Genomic DNA, 21,104 nt, shown 5'->3' on the forward strand with positions numbered 1-21,104 from the left:
TTCTCCGGTGAGGCATTCAAGTTTTACCTGACACACATATTCGAAAACGATGAATCATGGCAAAAGAACAGAGAAGAGATGATTGCCCGTTTTAACGACTACGACAATGACTTCCTCATTACCGACCATCTGCATACAACCACATTCGGCCGTCATAATCCACGCTTATTTCTCAAGAAACGTGGCGTTCCACCAGGTTTCTCTACACGAAAGTCGGCATTTCCAAAGTCGTGGCACCAACATACGACACGAGACGTCGCTCACCCTACTGATGCCTTGCATGCTTCGTCTCGCATACATGGTCCGCCACCTGGTTTTCTACGACGCAGCTCTTCAAAGGCTCCTAACGGTCACTATTCGTGTCATAAGAGCGCCTTGTTCATGGTAAACCAGCTGACACAAGGGGAAAATGCCGAACAACCCCATGACGACTCGAAGAGGGAAAATCAGTCTTCACACTTTGGATCAGCTTACTTTCCATCTAGCACAATTGTGCTACCTCCTGGTTTTCCGTCACTTGGCTCTTTCGTCGCTCACAACGCCCACCTCACATCTAGCACGCTCACAACGGTCGGGATAAAGCTGCGGAGCTTGGAGAATACTCAGCCAAGTCCTGAACCTACCATCCACATTCAGGCGCAAGAACCACTCGAAGTGTACAGCGAAGAAGAAGCCCCTGATGATGTATCTATCAACTCTCAAGCATTATCTTCATTACCCGAAATGCAGCACAACAGCCTAGAGACTACTACCTGCCCACCCGACACCACATTCAGTTGCCTGGAAAGTCAGTGTCATGGTCAAAAAGGGCTGCCACCTCAGCTCTTTTCGCAGCAACATCATCAATGCCAGCAAATCCAAGAACAACAGAGATTCCAAGGGCTATACGAACAAGGACAACGATGAACACAAACATCAGCGGATGATCACTCAAGGGTTAAACGAAGGCGTCTACAAGCTAGTCATGTGAAGCGAACACAAATTCATTATGTCTTGCTTCAGACAAACAAGTCTTCTGATTCAAGTGTGGTTCGCAAAAAGGAACATCGCACAAGTTTTCTCCAGGAGAGATCAAGACCAAGTCTACAATCAAAGCTGTTGAGACAACAGGACACAAAACGACGAAGAAGGCGCAAAAGCACACCCTGTATTCCGGAAGGACGCAGAAATCAGCTCATCAGTCTTGCACAACAAACACGCAGACTGGTGGCGCTGCATGTGTACCAATCAAGGCAAAGAACACGACGCCTACGCAAATTATGTTGCTGGTGCACCAAAGCCTTCACACCACGTTCACTCTTTGCAAGTATACAAGCACTTTCGTTATCTGCAGTTTACACGTTCAAGGTGTACTTGTGTTTTCCAGTACGCAACAGTCAACCTCGTCCACCAGAATTTCAGCACTTACCGGACTGCTGCACTCTCCTGTGAAGCTAAAGTGTGTTAACGGAAACTTTCTGGGACATGGAACGATCTTCTCTTTTTCGACAGTGTTCACTTCTAAGCCATGCATGTTCAATTTTCGTTTCTGTTCGTCTGACGCGACTTCTTTCGGGGGGAGGGGGAATCCTGTAACGTAAGAAGGCAGGGATGGTTAGGAGAAGTATAGGAGGAAGAAGTCAGAATGGAATAAACATGGCGTATGAGCCAGGCTTCGTCGCCCATTCATCATAGCGTCACATATATATTTTCTATATATATATTCTATATATATTCTATATATTCTTTATATATTCTCACTGAGTGTAGTCACAATGTTGCAATGTTCTACGGTTGACTTATCACCAGCTGCAAGTTGCGAGCCTTACTTTTTCTCGACACTGTTCAGCATAGCCAGTATGACGTCGTTCGTTTCACATCCACACGTATGAATACGAATGACGTGCTGCATGTGATACCATAGTTGATATGCCAGTGTAACCTATCTTACGTGCGCCTAACGCGTAAAGAGTATGTTCGGTTAAAACGCCCAAAACATATTCCTTGTCGTAGTGAGGTGTAAACTTTCTCATCTACGTGAAAACTTGTTTCTGAATTGAAAAACTCGCTCCTTTCAAAACATCTTAGCAGAACAAATGCACCTACCACGTTTAGCCTGCGAAAATACGGAAGTGCGGGAGACCTAGAAAATAGTGGACTATTGTGATTCACCCAGGGCTTCAGCCAGTGATATGTGTTGAATTCATACGTCATAAGGTTCACGAAATCGGCCCACCTGTGCAAAACGACACGAACTTAGAGGACACGTGCAGTCAAATAACGAGTGATGAATTAAAGCTACATGATCGATCTTACGAGCAAGAGCTAGACAGTTAAGCAAACGAAATTCGTTTAGCCTTCTCGGCGTTTTGGTAACTAGGAGAATTACTCGGAGGACTTGAAGGCGCGACACAAATTACGCAGGTAAATAATTATTTATGTTTGACACTCTAACGTCGATGCGAAAAACAAGCCTAATGTCAACACACGAAGACTATTTGCGTTACAGCAGAGGGTGAACTGGTGCGCCAACTTATTGAGATCTTGCAAAGCGCGCGTATGGGCCCGGCGTGCGACTGCCACGTTGAGACAATTGCCTAGAATTCCGTGAGGTCTGCCCTCCATGGAACACACACAGCCTGATAGAAACTTTTGCAAACTCTGATAGGGTGCCTACCACGATTACAGTTGCGAGGTAGCCCCTACGTCTTAAATTAGCATTTCACGAAGTAGTGAAGAACACACTGAAGTGCTACACGCACCATGAGGTTTCCGCTACAGAAACAATGCGTAAACTCATTAGAAAGTGGCCGTAAAACAGTCATGCAAAACTCCAGCAAAAGTTATCTGTGTTACTGTACTGGTTCACAAGCGTAACGCTTCTAATATATTAGCTTCACATTTAGTAAGCTCCTCTTCAGGGTAAAAGCCCCATGCATTTTTCTTTCTACTCACCGCTTGATAGGTTGGACACGATATATTTCCCCTAGGAGCCAAGCTTTGGCTGGCAAAGCAACTGAGAGCAGAAGAGGCTGCTTGGAGTCATTCTTTAGCTCCATATTGAATTCCTGCGTTAGTCGAAAACAGCGACAAGGTTTGCGATGAATAGCTATTTCAGCGCACTCGCATAATTCATAGTGCATAAAGATTTATCGAACTAGCAAAAAAGAAAAAGCAATGCAACGACTACAGTGATGAGCCCCAAAGGAGAAGATTCATTAGGCTATGTTTGGAAACTTCGTATTTCTTGACTTCTGACACGCAACGCAGGCCTTCACACTATTCAACCAAATGTTGGTCAATTAGAAGGCTTTGTAAAACTAGGTGCTGGCGTATATTTTTACTCACACCAAATCCTATCTCTCGACCCTCTGGTACCAAAATAATTCAAAGTGTCAACTAAAAGTTCACTACTTGTAGACGCGTTGCGTTTCACGTAGCCTGCGCAATTATTGTTACCAACCGGTGGTGAACATAATGTGGCAGTGCACAATGAGAAATATATAGTTTCGGGTAATAACCCACGAGGACGAGTTTTTATGGTTGATCCAGGTTTCCTAAATATCAAAGTCACATAAAAGGATGATGTTTAATGTGGTCCGCTAAACTAAAAAAAGAATATTTTTATGGAAGATGTGACTTTCTAAAGGGTGTAATTAGTACGCTTAAATAGATATCTAGCTTTATTCAGCCACTTCATGCTTGAAATGTCCAGTGTCACTGTATTTATGCATACAGCGAATTCCAGCAGTTGTCATTTCATTCCTCATAAAAATGGCTATGTGAACCAGTAGAATAAAAATTGAACATATATTTCACATGAAAAACCCTTGTCGTTGTCACATTCACTATAACAGAAGCTGGCTTGAGGTGTTTCGTCATAAGTCAATGTTTTTTTCGAAAGCAATACGCAGCATAAATACACGATCCTTCGTTCTTTAGGGTCCAAGGAAATAGTATATATATGCGCAACTTGCTGTGATCACAAAGAAAGATGCTGCCATATTTTGTCTGATCGTACTACCATGTCGCACCACTTACCTTTACACTATTGCCTACAATCTTCTGTCGTTGCCTTCCGTTTCAGTTTTTAGCAAGCCTTTTCGTTCTATAACGGGAGTTCAAACTAAAGTTTTATCCGCCGCTCTGGTCTAGTGACGAAGGTACTCAGCTGCTAAACAATGTCACCTAGATAATTTCAGGCCTGCTAACTGGTACCGCCACTGGCTCTGACGTCACTCATTTAGACTGGTGTATTTAGCTGCACAAACAGCGCTACACTTGCTCTCGCCTCTCGACATCGGGCATGGATTTGCAAGCCCAAAGAACATTTTTGTGGAGCACTGGTGTGCTGATTTGCGATTCGAAAGACTGTGTTTCTGGGCCCGTGAATTGCAGCGTGGATATGTGTGAAGCGCTCTGTGCACTGGATTAATGATTGATTGATATGTGGGGTTTACCTTCCCAAAACCACCATGTGATTATGAGAGACGCCGTAGTATTGGGCTTCGGAAATTTCGACCACCTGGGGTTGTTTAACGTGCGCCTTTGTGCACTGGATATTCACAATCTATACGGCTACAAATCTGAACGGTTGGATCATGCTGCGTGGCGAATCGGTACGGCAAACGGACTGAACTTGCGAATGTCTCTTTTGACTTAACTTGACATGGACTTATGATTTGATTTGTAGGTTTGAACGTCCCAAACTGTCATATGAATATGAGAGACGCCGAAGTGAAATGCTCCGCGAATTTCGACAACCTGAGGTTTATTAACGTGCGCCCAAATCCGAGCATATGGGCCTACAGCATTTTCACCTCTATCGATAATGCAGCCGCTGCAGCTGGGATTTGATCCTGCAACCTGCGGGTCATTAGCTGAGTACCTAAGACACTAGACCACCGCGGCGGGGCGTGGAATGAACTGACCTTGCGAGGAGAACCAAAGATTGAAATGGGAGCGTGTCGTCCGTCAAGTTGACGTTGACCTTCGTTTTCTTTGTGACCCGAAGGCACGTTACTGTACTATACATTTCGAAGTCGTTGCAAAGACACCATCTCTACCATGCTTCAATCTTCCTACAAAATAAAGTCATCAAGTGCACTTCTCACTTGTTAGTGTAAAGCCTGGCACTGAAATAATGAACACACGTGGCAGTACGTTTTCAAAACAGGTGCTTTTTTTGCGGGGTTCGCAAACATTTTGCAGTTGGCAATTAGGGTGGCAGACTACTTGTAATATGCCTGTGTTTACTTGGTTGAGAAAAATGGAAGGAATGCTGTCGCATTGCTTAGTTCATCGGTTTCATGCATACAATTTTTTGGCCGGTGTTTCAACGATTGTGTTTCCGTATTGAAATGGTTCGCCAATCTGGCCAGCACCTTAGCCTAATACGTTTTTTTTGAAGTCTATTTGTGTATAGACACTTACGGTAAAGCACTTTCTTGAATTATCGTTTGGTGTTTGAGCTGCACTTTATTTCAAGCTGGAATATTTAGCAACAACTACGAAGTCTACCAGTCTGAGAACCGGCAGTTGGTAACATTTAATCTAGACCCAGTACTAACACTTTTCCCAGGCCATAAGTGATATGAGCGACTACACACCAGTGCGAAATGGGCCAGAGCAAAGGATGTAACGCCACTTCTTGTGTCCGTCACTCGAGATTATTATGAAACGAAAGACTCTGTTCTCTCTTGCAATGTTCATCACCCTCATATTTTGCTGAATAACATACTTGTGGCAGGAGCATACTCTCTCCTCAGAGCCTACGTGTCTATGAAGACAGATATTCGGAAGAGTAGAAATAAAGCTGTAGAAACTTTGCAACTGAGTTGGAACAGTTTCTCTGCAAGTTCTAGATAATGTGTCTGTATGCGCGCGTGTGTGTAAGTAAATAATCAATTATTTTACTTTATTTATTTCGTCATTTTGTTGGTCCATCAAATTTTACTCTTACAGAGTGACCGTACGTTCTGACATCTAAAATGCTGACGTTCTGACACCTGCTCTGACACCTAAAATGCGGTATCTTTTTACGCAGATAGAAAACGGACAACCGTTATTGCAGTGAAGCAATCGTACCGCGTCCCTGAAAACTAACTGTACAAAGTGAGCGCAAACACATCTCGGTCCTTTTGGTACATCTTTTTTTCATTATTTGTGGAAGCGCGAGGGCAGTGCAACAAGACACTGAAGTCGCATGTGCAACTGCAGATGACGTTACGAATTCCGTAAGTGGCATTTACTTCGGCTACATGGCAAACTGGGCAACTCAGAAGGTTTAAAGGGCCACTCCCCAGGCCCTATACCAAATTTTAGTACCATGGAAGTTGTTGGGTGTCCAATGAGAAACGTTTTGCCACAAAAGTTTTAAAGGCAAAGCATTTCCTGTTGAACTTCGGCGACTTTGGGCGTATCTATCTATCTATCTATCTATCTATCTATCTATCTATCTATCTATCTATCTATCTATCTATCCGCCTATGACCTTCAGCTCTCCTGGCCATTTGGATAATGGTATCCATAACAACCTGATATGATATAACATGACTATATGACGAACATAACTGACTAGTCATAACATGAAAATGATGACATGTATGTCATAAATGTCATGATTTCCATGTCACGCATGGTCTTGCTGCTTCTGCAGAGGTTTTATTCACACATGTTGCAAAACTGGTATGGTATGACATGACTGCAAGGCGAACACAAGCGAAAGACCCTAACATTAAAATGATGATATACATGTAATGTAACATCATGACTTCATACCACACTCATGATGTGCTCACGGCCATTTCGCTAGCTTTGCATATACCGAATTTGGTATTACGGGACGTGAATGAATGACGAAGGTATGTGACTGGTGCAAACATGATAATCATGAGATGCATGTCATGTAAAAACATGACTGCATACTACGTTCATGATGTGCTCGGGCCGGTATCGCTAGCCTCACATGCACCAAATTCGATATTACGTGACGCGAACAGACGACATAGGTGAATGAAACGCCCAAGCATGATGATTATGACATGCGTGTTATGTAACAACATGACTACGTACCACACTCATGAGGTGCTCGCGGCCGTTTCGCTACCTTGACATGTGCGAAAATTTGGTATTACGTCACGTGAATGTATGACGAAGGTATGTGATTGGTGCAAACATGATAATCATGGGATGCATGTGATGAAAAAACATTTATACACGCCACGCTCTGGGTGCCAATACACTTCGACGTGAGCCAGCGCGCTTGTATGCCGGCGTTTGTTTTATCGCGTCACGTCGGCATTGCCAAGCGAGGCGCCGATATCCCCCTAGTAGATATCAGTAGATCTGCCCTCTGGCCTTCATTGTGTATTGGCAAGCCATATCTCGCGGGCGCGCGCTGCTGCTGCGTTGCTCCGAGGCATGTGCGTTTGAGCGCTCACGACGTCCCTCCATCACGAAGAGACGCAGACACGGTGATGACTAAGTAGCGTAGTCGGCGTAAAATGTGGCATGTCGCATTTCGCGCCGGTTGCCACTGGACCGCGCCGAAGGACGCTGGTCGCACCGGTCACGCTTGGCGTCACACTACGGAGTGATCTCGTTTTGCTAGCGTGGGATCGCTCCGCCCAGCCTGCGCTTGCGTCAACGTTTTGCCGGAGTATATTAGGGGCGAAGCTCCTTATAGCGGCACCCATTCGTCCCCCGTAGTATGTAACAAGTATAACATTTTGACCTCCAAAGTGATGCTGGTGAGAGACTTTTTCTGTGCGTTGTTGAACAATAAAAAATAGTGCTCAATGTACATGTCAATGGCTGCTAATGGGGAATGACAGACGGGAGCATTCGGCTTTTGGTTAACGCGCAGGCTGCGATCACTATTAGGAGCCATTGGCATGTACATTGAGCACTATCTGACAAGAAAGGGTTGCTATGTTATGCTCGCTGGGCGTAATTTTTTAGCTTTAGAAAGGTTTAGCGAGCGTTGAGCCGCAGTGCCATGAATACAATAAACTTGTATATACCATGAATGAACTCGAGGTGGTTAAAAATGGGAAGTAGATACGAAGCGCAAGCCGTAAGAAAGTAAAAGCCGAATTCTTCGCCTCTCATTTCTCATTAGCAGCCATTGGCTTGTACATTGAGCACTATCTGATTGAAGAAGTTTGCTACGTCATACTCGCTAGGCGTAACCTCCTTGGTTTTCGAAAGGTTTAGCGAGCGTTCAACCGCAGTGCCATGAATACAGTGAACTAGTATATACCATGAAATCGAGGTGGTTAAAGGTGGCAAGTGGACCCGAAGCGCAAGCCGTAAGAAAGTGTGCGTGTGCCACCCCTCGTTTAGCCCTTGGAATGTCCGCTGGATGGCGGTGCTTCTATACGGAGAATATATGATGAAAAGATGCGAGATGGTGGTACTTGGAGTATTGAATAGATGGACGAACAGACACATAGACAGATGCATGGATGGACGCATGAACGGACGCAGGGGCGGCTGCATGGACGAACGCAGGGACGGACGCACAAACAGACGCACGCACGGACGGGCTGATGGACGCATGGATGGTCACACTGACGGACGCATGGACAGACAGAAGCAAGAACGAATGGACGGACGAATTCTTCGCCCCTACTCTCCATCATTCACTCCGTGGATATGCTGCCATTTTTTAAGCCCTTCATGACACTCTCACCGCCGTTGCGCAAGCTCCACATGTACCAAGATTCTTACCACGGGAAGGGAATAGACGACGAAGGTAAATGACTCTTCAAAACTCGATAATCATAGTATGCGTTTCATATAAAACATGACTACATGCTACGCTCATAGCGTTCTCGCGGCTGTTTCATCAGTTCCATATATACCAAAATATGGTATTATGTGCCGTGAATGGACGATGAATGTAAATGACATGTCCAACTATGATAATCAAGATATATATTTCATGTAATACATGACTACATGCTACGCTCATAGCACGCTCACGGCCGTTTCACTAGCGTCATGTATACCCAAGTTCGTATCAGCTGACGTTAGTAGATGACGAAGCCAAATTAAACGTCCAAACATAATAATTATGACATGGAAGTCATGTAGTGCATAATTTACTTCCCCCTCTTAACGTTGTGCTGATTATAAAGTGACCTATCACCCTTTTCTCATTCGTGCTTCGCATATCATGGATTCCCACTGTATGTGGGCTTTGCAAATTTTTTAAATTGGTTCGTTATGGTTGGAGCAAGAGGACGCGGGTCATCTCGGCTCCGGTATCAACGAATGTTTTGCAGCAGAAATCACCTAGAAGCCCACAAGACTTTGGTACCCGCGTATTCTGCTTACCCGCGTACCCGCGTATTCAGGAATCGCCCAAAACAACGTTCCAGGTGGGGACCTTCATTCTGACACCTTTACCGGTGCATTCTTGTCAACTACGCTGTCAGGAAAGCTACGCTTAACGCCTGCAAAGCCACCGGCAGCGCAGCTGCCAGAGACGCTGCTGCCTAGGTATGCGTAGCTCTGCGGACACCGCAGAGCTACGCCTACCTAGGCAGCAGCAAAAAGTCGGGCAGTAGCAAAAACCTAGGCAGCAGCAAAAAGTCGGGCGCGTCAATGACGCGCCCGACTTCGTGAGAACAATAGAAGGTCTCTGTGGAGGAAGAACCCGTTTCCCTTGAAGAACTTAACGAAAGCAGAGGATGGAGCACCATAGGATCAAGGAAGTTGACCCACGGGCATTCAGTGAAGCCTGGTGCGGATTCTCAACGAGTGAATAACAGCAAGAAACAGCTAGAGCAATGCCTGAGTCAATTAACAAGATAATGCCGGATGCCTCCACTGCCCCGAGGCGACTACAAGATCATCGTCTGACCTAGAGGTGGCCTTCGACTTGCCAATCATGGAGCCGCCCGACTGGCGACTAGCATTTACCACGCCACTGAAATTCCGAGAAACGCCTAAGATGACTCACAATATGCCCAAATTTCCAGCAAAATAGCATCGTTGTGAGAAAACCTTTTGAGGCGCATGTCTATATATACTAGAAAATCTCTCGCATTGTGGTCGGCAAAGAGACGTACGATACCATCGCACACGAAGCTGCACAAGATGGTACGTCAAAGGTAGTGATAGGTGATATCCCGTTGGACGATACCGCACGAGATATTATGGCTAATGTGATAACGTACAAGAACCCCACAGCCATCGCTGCGAAAGGCCTCAGCAACACAACGATGGTGATCGCACTGTTCGCTGGTCTTCGTGTCCCAACATACGTTTGATACGGTGGAGCAATGTTGAGGTGCTGTGTTTACCGCAAGCAGTAGGCACGGGCTATAAATGCAGACGCCTGCACCGGACAGATGCATGCCAAAACCCGAAAGACCGCGTGTGCCGTGGCTTTGGTACGGTCCACCCCTCGCAAAATCACGAATGCAACCTAGCCCACTTGTCAACTATGCGGCAGCGACCACCAGACGGCCGAGAAGGCGTGCAGGTCACGTTACAACATGTCGTACCTGGTGAAACGCCGGCGATGAGAGCGACAACAACAACAATATGAATACTACCCGGTGAAGCCAACGCCTGTCAGCAACAGCCTTGAGCAGCAGGACACTCCTCCTACCGGGAAGCCTGGAAAGAAAGCCTGGTCGAGATCTCGGTCGCGGTCTCGGTCAAGGTCTCGCTGCCAGCCCCATTCCCGGTCGCAGTTAACACCTCGGAGCTGTACTCCTGAACCTGGCACGACCTTAAAGCTAGGCTGGGCAGACGTAGTCAAGGGGGCACGCTCGGCGTCTGAGGAGGCCGCTTGTCAAGGCAAACTAATAAATTAGAGGTACAGCTAAAACGAACGCAAGCGAAATGCGACCAGGAAACGACAGCTTTAGGAGAGGGAAACAGAACCACTCAGAAAGAGTTACACCATTATAAACTAACGGAACACGCTCCACCAGCAGTGCCACCACACCTAGCTGTTACATCCACTGAAAAAAAGGAGGAAGGTACAACACGAGTACCTCCCAAACGCACAGCCGAAACCCAGGCCAATGAAGAAAAACTCACACGCGTGACGCCTGATACTAAAGTCGTGAAGACAATGCAGCAATCAGTCAAAGAATTAAATGAGTGGATGAGCAACTCGTCACGACTAATCTCAGCCTTTACTGACCGCGTAGATAATATAGCTAAAATTACACACCAACAAAACAAACACGTACAACAGCGAAACATCGCTGTGGAGGCTAGAGTCACCCCCCTGCTACGCTAAAAACTGAATTCCATGGAGACTAAAACAATCTTCCTCGTCGGCATTCAGCGTGATCTAGCCGGCAACATTCCTACCCCTTGCGTTTCATCATAGCTAGAAACCACACCAACACGATTTGGCAATGAAATTGTAGAAGCTACGCAAATAAACCAGCAAATCTTCGCCAATACCTTCAGGGGAAGTTAAGCCCAATATCATTTTGTTGCAGGAGACACATTGTCTCGCTCAATTGGCAGGCTATTGCTCGATTGGACATGCCAACGGGGAGACGACTGTTCTCACCATCTTAGTTAGACGAAACCTTACATTCCCGCAACATGACAAGAAAATTATCAATATACACAATATATTTATTGAAATGGTTCCGCAACGCAAGGGACACAAGAAAGTCTTTTTATATTAAACATATACAACAACCATAAACAAAAGAAGCACCGATTTCTTATGCTCTTCAAACGCCCCTTCAACATCACTGACCGAAAACCCATCCTGATAACAGGGGACTTCAACGCACCACACACAGCCTGGGGATACTCTTGCAGCAAGAGAGATTAACTCTCATCACTAACCCTCGCCCAGCCACACGTGTGGGCACAAGCTCCAGTAAAGACACAACGCCTGATATGACGTTCACGAGAAACACATCAGCAGCCACCCGGAAAAATACCCAAGAGGACATGGGCAGCGACCACTACATTATCGAGGTACACGTTCAAGGTGGCCCACGTAAACCCACAGGAAAAAAAGGTAAAGTTGGTAGTCTAAACCCAGTACTGCAAATTGCGTTAGAACCAGTTTCAACCCATCAGCGACATAGATCACTTGATGTACACGCTAAAACAGGATGTTAATAACACCACCCGAATCGTACTTCCTGAGGCACACCTCGAAGAGATCGATATCCAGCTCCTCCACATGTAGGAGGCAAAGCAATCACTCCAAGAAAAGGTGAAAGACGCAGAAACACAACAGACACCTCGGGAAATGCATAGCACTCCTCTATACAAAGATAGAGATGTATGCAACACAGCTAAGTCGGCAACACTGGGACAAAACATTCAATGCGATGGGCAGGCAGCTGTCTTATTAAAGCATGGAAATTTTTCCAGCCACTGATCCAGGCAATTCCACAAAATGAGCCGTGTTTTCTGGAGTGCGGGATAGGCACCTCTATGAGGCTTGTGCCGTACTTCCGCTAAACAGCGTAACCGCCACAGTACGTACAAGTTCACTGTAAAGGCCAGTCTTGCAAGCAGTCCACATTCTGTTCCCATGCGTGCCGTGCGAAAGCCGAAGAGCCGTTGTACCATGTACCAGACGCCCATCGCCACCGAGCACTGAAACAGAGCATGTTGGGCCGGCTATCTTTTGCCGCAGTTTGGACAGTGGTCATTCGGAACTACTCCCCAACGTACTAACCAGTCGCACTTAGGCAATTCCCTCCATCTTTCCAACCAGTCAAACTCGCGCACCTGTTTAGGTACGCGATTTTAACGCCATCGTTTCATTATTTTCGTGGAATATGCTCTTTGTTCGTCTTTGCACAGTATGCTACTTGTCACCATTCCCCTTATTTCCTGCGATGAAACATCTTCAAGACGACATGAAGCTATTGATTCTACTGTTCATCTTAAGCCACTGGCAGTTCTGTAAAACTTAAGCGGAATTTCCGCTCATGGTTTCATGTATGGATTTGCCATGATAGTTCTTTTTAGTGTACTGCTCCTTTACATCAAGATACTGTACCCGGGGTAGTTGCTGTCATGGAAAGCCTTCTGTGTTGTTTTTTGCAGCCAGCGCTCTCGTGAATGTTGGTATGTCTGGGAGACTCAGGCCTCCACAGTTTGTGGGAAGCTGTAAAAATTTTCTTTGTACCTTTGCTTGTTTTTCTTTCCAGAAGAAAATCCTCTCAATGGAGGCGATGCATCCTTTTACACGGCGAAGAAGAAAAGCAATGTGTGCGTGTGAAACGTTAAGGCGCAGGCCTGTGTCTTGATGACTGTTGCTTTTGCCGTTAGTGACAGGTTGAAATCATTATCTGCTGCTATGACATCGGTGAATATCCTAAGCACGTCATCCCAGGTCTTGTTTTGGAAAGATGGACTTCTTAAAACTAAATGCATAACACCTTAACAGCTTGGATGTATTCTATGTCTCCTGGCAAGAGCTCTCTGAAGCCTCCAAAGTGCAATGCCTTATATTTGGTGGTGTTTAAAAGAGCCCCAGACAAATATAAATACTAAGCAATAATATCCAGGAATGTACAACAGCTAGACCAGTTAAGAAAAATACCAACATATCATTGGTGTAAGTGACAATTTTGAAGATTTTCTTGCCTGGCATAGGGAAACCCACTATGCGCTCGCAGGTTGCAACCTTTCTAATGAAAGGCTCTAGAGACAAAATGAATAGTACCAAAGATAATGGAGCCCTGCTTCACTCCTTTTGGTTTGCAAAGTTTCTGTTGGCTTCATTGTTGAAATAGACAGCGTGATAGATCCTGATTAAGACAGGGAAGTTTATTGCAAACTGGTTACAACATTTGGGTGAGCACATCTCTCTGGCGCGACGAAATCACTTCAGTGACTTGTACAAACCAGAGAACATACACAGTATATAACACACTGTTTCAATGATCTCACAGATCTTGAATCATCCAAGAAAACAAAGAGAAAAAGAAACACAAAAAGTACCAAGTTGGATCAAATTCACATATTACGTGTGACGAGAAACAATATTTTTTCCCGGGTTAAAACGGCAGTAAAGGAAATTCAATATTTTTATTCAGAACTGCAAAAAAAAGCTTGTATGCCACCTTTAGATAAAGGCCTCTTCACCCTGCGTTTTAGTAAGTGCGGTAAGGTACCGAACCATGATCATTCTAATCTTCCGTAACACAGTGTATGTAGCTCGCTGGTGTTGTCGGTGTGCTTTGGCCATACAGCGGCGACGCCACAAGACGAAGATTGTAACGTACAGTTTGAGTTATTCAAATAAGCTCCTTCTGCTCTGTTTGCCCGAAGGAATGGACACTCCGAAATGACGACGTGCGATGAGCCACACGTCTTCGGCCGGTACGCATTCATACATCGTGCAGCAGATCGTTTCTCTTTTCCCGCAGTAGGGGCAGTGGTCATTGGGAACGACGCCCCACTTCCAAAGTCTCTGGCGATTGTGCAACGCGTCCCAACGCCGCAGCCATTCAAATTCTCTAACTATTTCCGGTACGTGGTTGTTCCGCCATTTCTTGCACTTGCTGGGCCTTCCTATCTGTTTTTTCTCCTCAGAAATCGAGCGATGGATTAACATTTCGCTAATGCGTGCAGGTGCAAGCTTTGCAAAGTATTCTTCGGTGGCACCACCGTCAACCGAACGCTTGAGGCCCTCCGCTGCTTTATAAAAGCAATGTGGGTGTTCTGCTTGAGGCCCCTGGTATTTCTCCGATGGGAATGCGGCTCCAAGAGTTCTGTTCCAATATAGCAACAAGCTACGACTAGAATAGTCATTGTCTTGAAACAATTTGTGAACTGTTTTAGCTGCAAGTGTCTTTGTGAGTGTCGCAACATCACGCAGAATAAGTCCTCAACAAAATTTTAAGGGCTTCATAAACTTTTGTTGAACCTTCGGTGTCTTCCCGTTCCATAGGAAGGCTCCAACAAATTACGCATGGCGGGTCGCTAAAAGTTTTGGTATGCGAGCAATGTGCCCGATATAAAGAACATATGCGCATGCTATGGTTTTCACTACCATAACTCTGTCGTCAAGTGACATATTGAAGTCAGTAGCATACGCGAAGACCTGTGGCGTTTTTCCAATTTCTTTGGACACTTCCCCGTCTTGAAAGTAAACCCCGAGAGCTTATACGGCATCGACGTATTGAATACCGCCCCGCAAAGAGCCGTGGAAGCCACTCAAACGAAGTGTTTTGCTTTTGTCCGCATTCAGGGAAGCACCCGACAAACTGGCATACGCTTCTAACAGCTCCGAGAAAGCGCAGTAACTCTCTTGGTTTCCCACAAACACATAAATGTCATTCGCATAAGCGGTGATGCTAACTGATCCCAGACCTGTCATTGGAAAGCCCTGAATATTAGGGCACGTACTAACTTTCCTAAGGAGAAAATCTATGGAAAGAACAAAGAGCACCGGTGTGATTGGGCATTCCTGGCGAACACCTCTTGTTACTAGAAAGGTTGTTGTCTCCCCGCCATTGATGAGGAATCGGCTGGTCATGTTGATGTATAGAAGCTTTATACAGCGGACGTACTTCTCAGGCAAACCAAACATTTGAAGTACAGGTAGTCATGTACGTCCCTATCGAAGGCCTTAGCTTGATCCCACGACATGGAAGCACCGGTAACGTTTTTGGCATTGGCATAGTAGAACAAATCTCTTATCAAAGTGTGTCTTTGAAACATCGACCTACCCGGCACTGTACACGCTTGCATGGGTGGCACTATATTGGGCAAAAAAGGTTTTAGCCTCAAGCCAAGGATCGTAGCTACCAGTTTGTAGTCCGTGTTAAGGAGGGTAATCGGCCCCCATGACCGTGGATCGTCAGGATCCATGCTCTACTTTGGCACCAAGACTATACGGCCCTCACTGAAAGACCTCGGCTTTTGCCCATCAACAATGAACCCGTTGACCATTTCAGTAAGTGCGTCGCCTAGTACGTCGAAGAAAGTTATATAAAACGCCGTCAGTATTCCGTCTCGACCTGGAGCCATAGTAGTATTCATTGTCCTCAGGACTTGCCAAACTTCATCTTTTGTCGCCTCAGGACAGAGCGTGGGCAAGCCATCACAGAAGCCTGCGATTCTTTGATGCTCGTTGCGGCCCTTGCAGCAATGATCTGCTGAGTTGAACCTTCAAAATGCGCCCGAAAGACCTCTTCGATCGATTTAACATCAGTGACGATGCTCCCACCATCCATCCGTGCTGCGCCGATAATGCTGTGCTGGTGTTTCCCTACCCCTACTCGTTGTGCGTATGCCAAGTTACCTAGATCATTCGTAGGCAGGTGCAGTTTATCTGCTCGTTTAAAAGCCCCGGATCTTGCCCTCAACAACTGGTCGTATTTAGCTTTTTTTTGCCCCAAAGTACTCTTGCATTGCGCCGGTTAGATTACCTGTACGCTCAAAGATTTGGATACACCTCAATGTTTCATTCATTAGTGATGTTAGTCGTGAATGGCGCATTTTCCCTGCCTCCTGTAAAATCACACGCCATCTGGTCTTGAAGAGATTCCATGCTGTCGGCGTAATTTGCGGCGTGTCTTCCAAAGACGCATAGATATCCATGCGTATTTCAGATGCCGAAACTTCATTATTTAGAATTGATGAATCCATTCGCCACAACTTGGAGAAATGCCTCCCCAGCTGGGCCTTCAAGATGAACAGCACTGATATGTGGTCACTGAGCTTGCGTTGTCCATGCGCTAAAGAAATGACATCGCATGTCTATAAACTTGCAACGAGCTCGTTCGGGATATACACTCGGTAAATCCTGCTCTGACATGAACCCTTAACGCGCGTGGCACCAAACAAGTTCCCATGAAGCGCTGTCCATGCATCGACCAGCTTCAACTGTCTACATATTTTCTGTAGCTCTTTCGAATAAAATGAGCTCCATCCTTGACTAGGGCCTCGGATATCTCGAACTGAATCAGAAACGCAGTAAAAATTACTTAACAATACGCACAGTGCTGACTTTAGCAGGAACAACCTGGCCCCACTAAAAAGGTCATTGACAAGAGACCAATTCACGGGCGCGTAAAGGTTGGTGAATCAAATTTGTGGTCGTTTATCTACATATCCACTACGATAACGCGGCCTTCTGCATCGAAGAGGCAATGCACACCCCGCCTGAACCTCGGATTGAGAAACGCGACACCGGTGCCACGTGACTTTGTCTGCGTTAGGGAGAAGAAGGCTTCAACCGAAAATCTAGTACGGAAGGTCATGACGTCGTGCCACGTTCGAAAATTGGTCTCTCGAAGAAAAAGCACGTCCACCCTGAGCGAGCGCGCAAGGTTAATTATCTCCTTTTGTTTGACAAGATCATCGAAACCACGAACATTGAAAGTCAAGAAAGTTAGCACATTCGTTTAGAATAAATTTAGGGGGAAACGAAACAATCGTTTTTTTTCTTTTTTGAAACAGCGATGAGTAAAGGGACGCCACGGCGTCTCCTGGGTCAAGCGGCAGTAGAAGAAGTCCACGTGATGATATTCGAAGGACTGGCGCTGAGATTTACCAACACGCACAGATAGATCACACACAGTAAGCAACACGAATATTAACAGCAATAGCGCACACAGCATTCAACGTAACTCAGACGGTGCAATTACTATAACAGGGCATAGCCACCACAGCAGAGAACTCACAAATTGGCGCATGAAGATTTCATCATGGCTGACAGTAACATATGGAATACTACATAGTTTGCGTGCATCACAGACAACCAACGCATAGTGGCTGTACGGCTTAGAAGCGAGCATTGCAACGGTACAGACAACAGGAAGCGTAAAGAATGAATGGGGGCAGCACAAATAAAAAAAGCATTGAGTCCTCACCCGCATAATGTGATGGATCTTGGTATGGCGAATGCACTTGGATTTTTGGACGTTTCGGAGGTGATGATATCAGTTCCACTGCTTGAGCTATCGGGCTTAGAGCGACGCTGAGAGTTTGTGGCTCTAGACAACTTGTTGGAAGAACACGTATTTTCAGTAGACAAAAATATTGATCGTGCGGCTTGCAAAACTCTGTCACTCCTTAATTTTCGTGATGGTGACCGGTTCCTACAATGTCTGGATGTCTTGTCGGACTCGTCTTCTCGGGTCTGTACAGCGTGTGTTAGGCGTTTTAGGTTTCTTTAAAGATTTGTTCTTTACTTCTTTCGTGCGTGCCGTCTTCACGCTACCTTCCCGGCCCACAGGTGGCCGTTCATCGAGCTCGTCAGTTGCATTTTTCGTTTCGGGAGGTCGGATATTGGTGAGCTATTTTCACGGTTGGCCAGCGCCCCGAGAACCTTGGGATGCTTCCTGCAGCGGTGATGCGTTCGAGGATCGTTTGTTTCCTGTGGCCTGGAGTTGCGCTGATGAAGACGTAGCAGACGCGCTTGCATCTCCGCAGCGTTAGTGGGCTCCTCTAACGACCTTGTGCGAGATGACAACGCTGCGGTGTCCCCAGTCAGCACAGAAACGTCATTGTCACTCGTTGTGCGTGGCGACGTGGCATTAATGCCGCCGGCGTCTTCTGACTTGGCGTCATTAAATTCTGTGTCGGTTGCGCTGCTGCCATCCCAATAATCTGGAATCTTCTGTTGCCGTGGCTTGGTTTTGCACTGCAAAACTTTCATGTGCGTGGAGGTTCCAATTTGTGTTGTTCTCTTCGAAGCAGAATCTCCAAGTTCTGGGAATTCTTTCAGTGACTGTGAGGTGCTCTGCGCTGCGTCTGTGTATGACTTGGGACGGGAGAAATCTTTCCTCGCGTGGTCCCCATTACAGCGCTTACACTTGGAAACATAATCCTCCGATGTATGACCGAAGGTGCCACATCATTTACAAAAGGGTGTTTTGCAACTAGCCGCCACATGGCCTTCTCAGCTGCAGCGTGCGCACTCTCTGCGCACACGCGAATACTCGAGCATTACGTGGTGACCTTGAATCGATAGGAAGTTAGGGGCCAACTTAGTCACCTCGATTCGTACGATGCGGGTACCAGTGTACGTTAATTGATGCCTTTTCAGGGTAACAAATATGTTACCTTTCACTTTTCCGTATTGCTGAAGAGGTGAAATAGCTGGGTCATCTGACACGTACAGCAATGGGAAACACGCTGACTTGCACACTTGGCGCCCCGACTGCTTCAACTTGTACCTTGTGACCTTGTACCTTGAAACCTTAGTTCACCACGAACTTTGTCACTTGTGCAGCGGAACGAGCTGAAACTACGAACTTCGAAGCTCCGAGGTGTTACAGGAACAGCACCCCTTCACTCCCAATGACGTTTTCGAGGCCATCGATGATCTCGTCCACGGACGCCGTTCCCTCCGGGACGGTGAAGTTCAAGCAGTACTCCTAGAGTGGGAGCACCATAGGCCTTGAGGTCGTTCTCGCTAATCCCAGCAGGGGCATACGACGATTGGATCGGGCCACAAGGTAGCTGGCTGGCAAATTCGCGAGTTGACACCTGGCAGCGACGCCGCCGGAACGCTGGTCGCGTTGATGACTGGCATGCCGAAAGGAGCACAACACAAAACGACAGAGCGTTTTCCTCGCACGACCAATGAGTTCGAAGTGGCAATTTCTTTGGTCAGATAGTGCTCAAGATGCGTCCTTGAGTTACTAGTTTTCTTTAGTAAGCCTAAAATTCAAGGCAAATTTTGTTTGAGAATAAGTCACCAATCCTAGTCTCCGCATATTACTTTTTCAGAAGCAACTATCTTTCAATATATAGTTAACGTAGCTATTAGACTAATATATCAAAGGCGCTTGATGATTAAGTAAGACCCCCAGAAAATAGCATGTTTTTGAGATCTTTAGAGGGAAAAAGCTGGCTTCAGTACTGCAAGCAAAGTCTTGCGAGAGCTTCCACTCCAGCAGTTGTTTTTAGGGGCGAAGTTTCTTTGAGCGACACCCGTTCGTTCTTCGTAGTCATAGTCGTAGTCGTAGTGTGTAACCAGTGTTACATTTTTACCTGCAAGGGGGCGCCGGTGGGAGTTTTCTCCTGTGCTTTGTTGAACAATAAAAAGTTTGGGCGTGCGCGTTAACTAAAAGCCGAATGCTCCTGTCTCTCGTTCCCCATTAGCAGCCTTTGGCATATACATTGAGCGCTATCTGACAAGAAAGGGTTGCTACGTTATACTCGCTGGGTGTAACCTCCTTGGTTTTAGAAAGGTTCAGCGAGCATTGGGCCACAGTGCCATGAATACAGTGAACTAGTATATACCATGAACACGAGGTGGTTAAATGTGGAAAGTTGACCCGAAGCACAAGCCGTAAGAAAGTGTGCGTGTGCCACCTCTCGTTTAGTCTTTGGAATGTCCCCTGGATGGCGGTGCTTCTGTATGGGAAATATACGATGAAAAGATGCGAGATGGTGGAACTTGGAGTGTTGAATAGATGGATGAACGAACACACAGACAGGGGCATGAATGGACGCATGAATGGACGCAGGGGCGGATGTATGGACGAACGCAGGGACGGACGCACGAACAGACGCACGCACGGACAAGTGGATGGACGCATGGACAGTCACACAGACGGACGCATGGACGGATGGAAGTAAGAACGAATGGATGAACGAATGCTTCGCCCCACTCTCCATCATTCACTCCGTGGATATGCTGCCATTTTTTTAACCTCCTTGGATAATGCTCACGAGTCCGGTTCTCATACAACAACTCAAGGCTGTCCAGAAGGCCCACGATGCGGCGGTGAGGCTGGGCCTCCCAGTCCCAACTTGGGAGCGGTCAGCGATCCTAGCCCTATAGAACAAGGGTGAAATCTTTCAGGACCCCAATGAATGTTTTTCATTCATCCATCCTTGATAGCAACTCACGGGGAAAATGCAAAGAACGCCCACATTACCTTACTTCGTTTCATTTTTTATCTAGAGATATATTATTCTCTTCAAGCAACAAACACACTAACTACGCATTTTTTGTTAAATAATTTCAGCCATGTCACGTGGGACTGTTGGCGACGTCAGAGCATAGTCGTGAAAATATAGGACCAACGTCACTGCATTGCCCTGTATGTAGGGCCATTCATACGCGCATGCCGTGCTCTTATTCTCTGGGCGTGCGCCCGCAGAAGGTAGCGGAAGCAGCAATTATCTTGAATTTTGACCCA

General features: G+C 46.2%; 1 protein-coding gene across 1 annotated transcript in view; it reads right to left on the reverse strand.

Annotated features, from left to right (window-relative positions):
• LOC119178219 (acidic mammalian chitinase-like) overlaps positions 1-21,104 on the reverse strand; it is a 123,443-nt gene that overhangs the window by 27,033 nt on the left and 75,306 nt on the right. The window contains exons 5-6 of the mRNA XM_037429412.2: positions 2,935-3,047; positions 2,086-2,215 (exon numbers count right to left, since the gene is read on the reverse strand). Of these exons, the coding sequence (XP_037285309.2) occupies positions 2,086-2,215; positions 2,935-3,047 (243 nt within the window). The remainder of the gene's footprint in view (positions 1-2,085; positions 2,216-2,934; positions 3,048-21,104) is intronic.

Source organism: Rhipicephalus microplus, chromosome 1 (assembly GCF_043290135.1).
Source record: "Rhipicephalus microplus isolate Deutch F79 chromosome 1, USDA_Rmic, whole genome shotgun sequence".
Classification (NCBI taxonomy): Eukaryota; Metazoa; Arthropoda; class Arachnida; order Ixodida; family Ixodidae; genus Rhipicephalus; species Rhipicephalus microplus.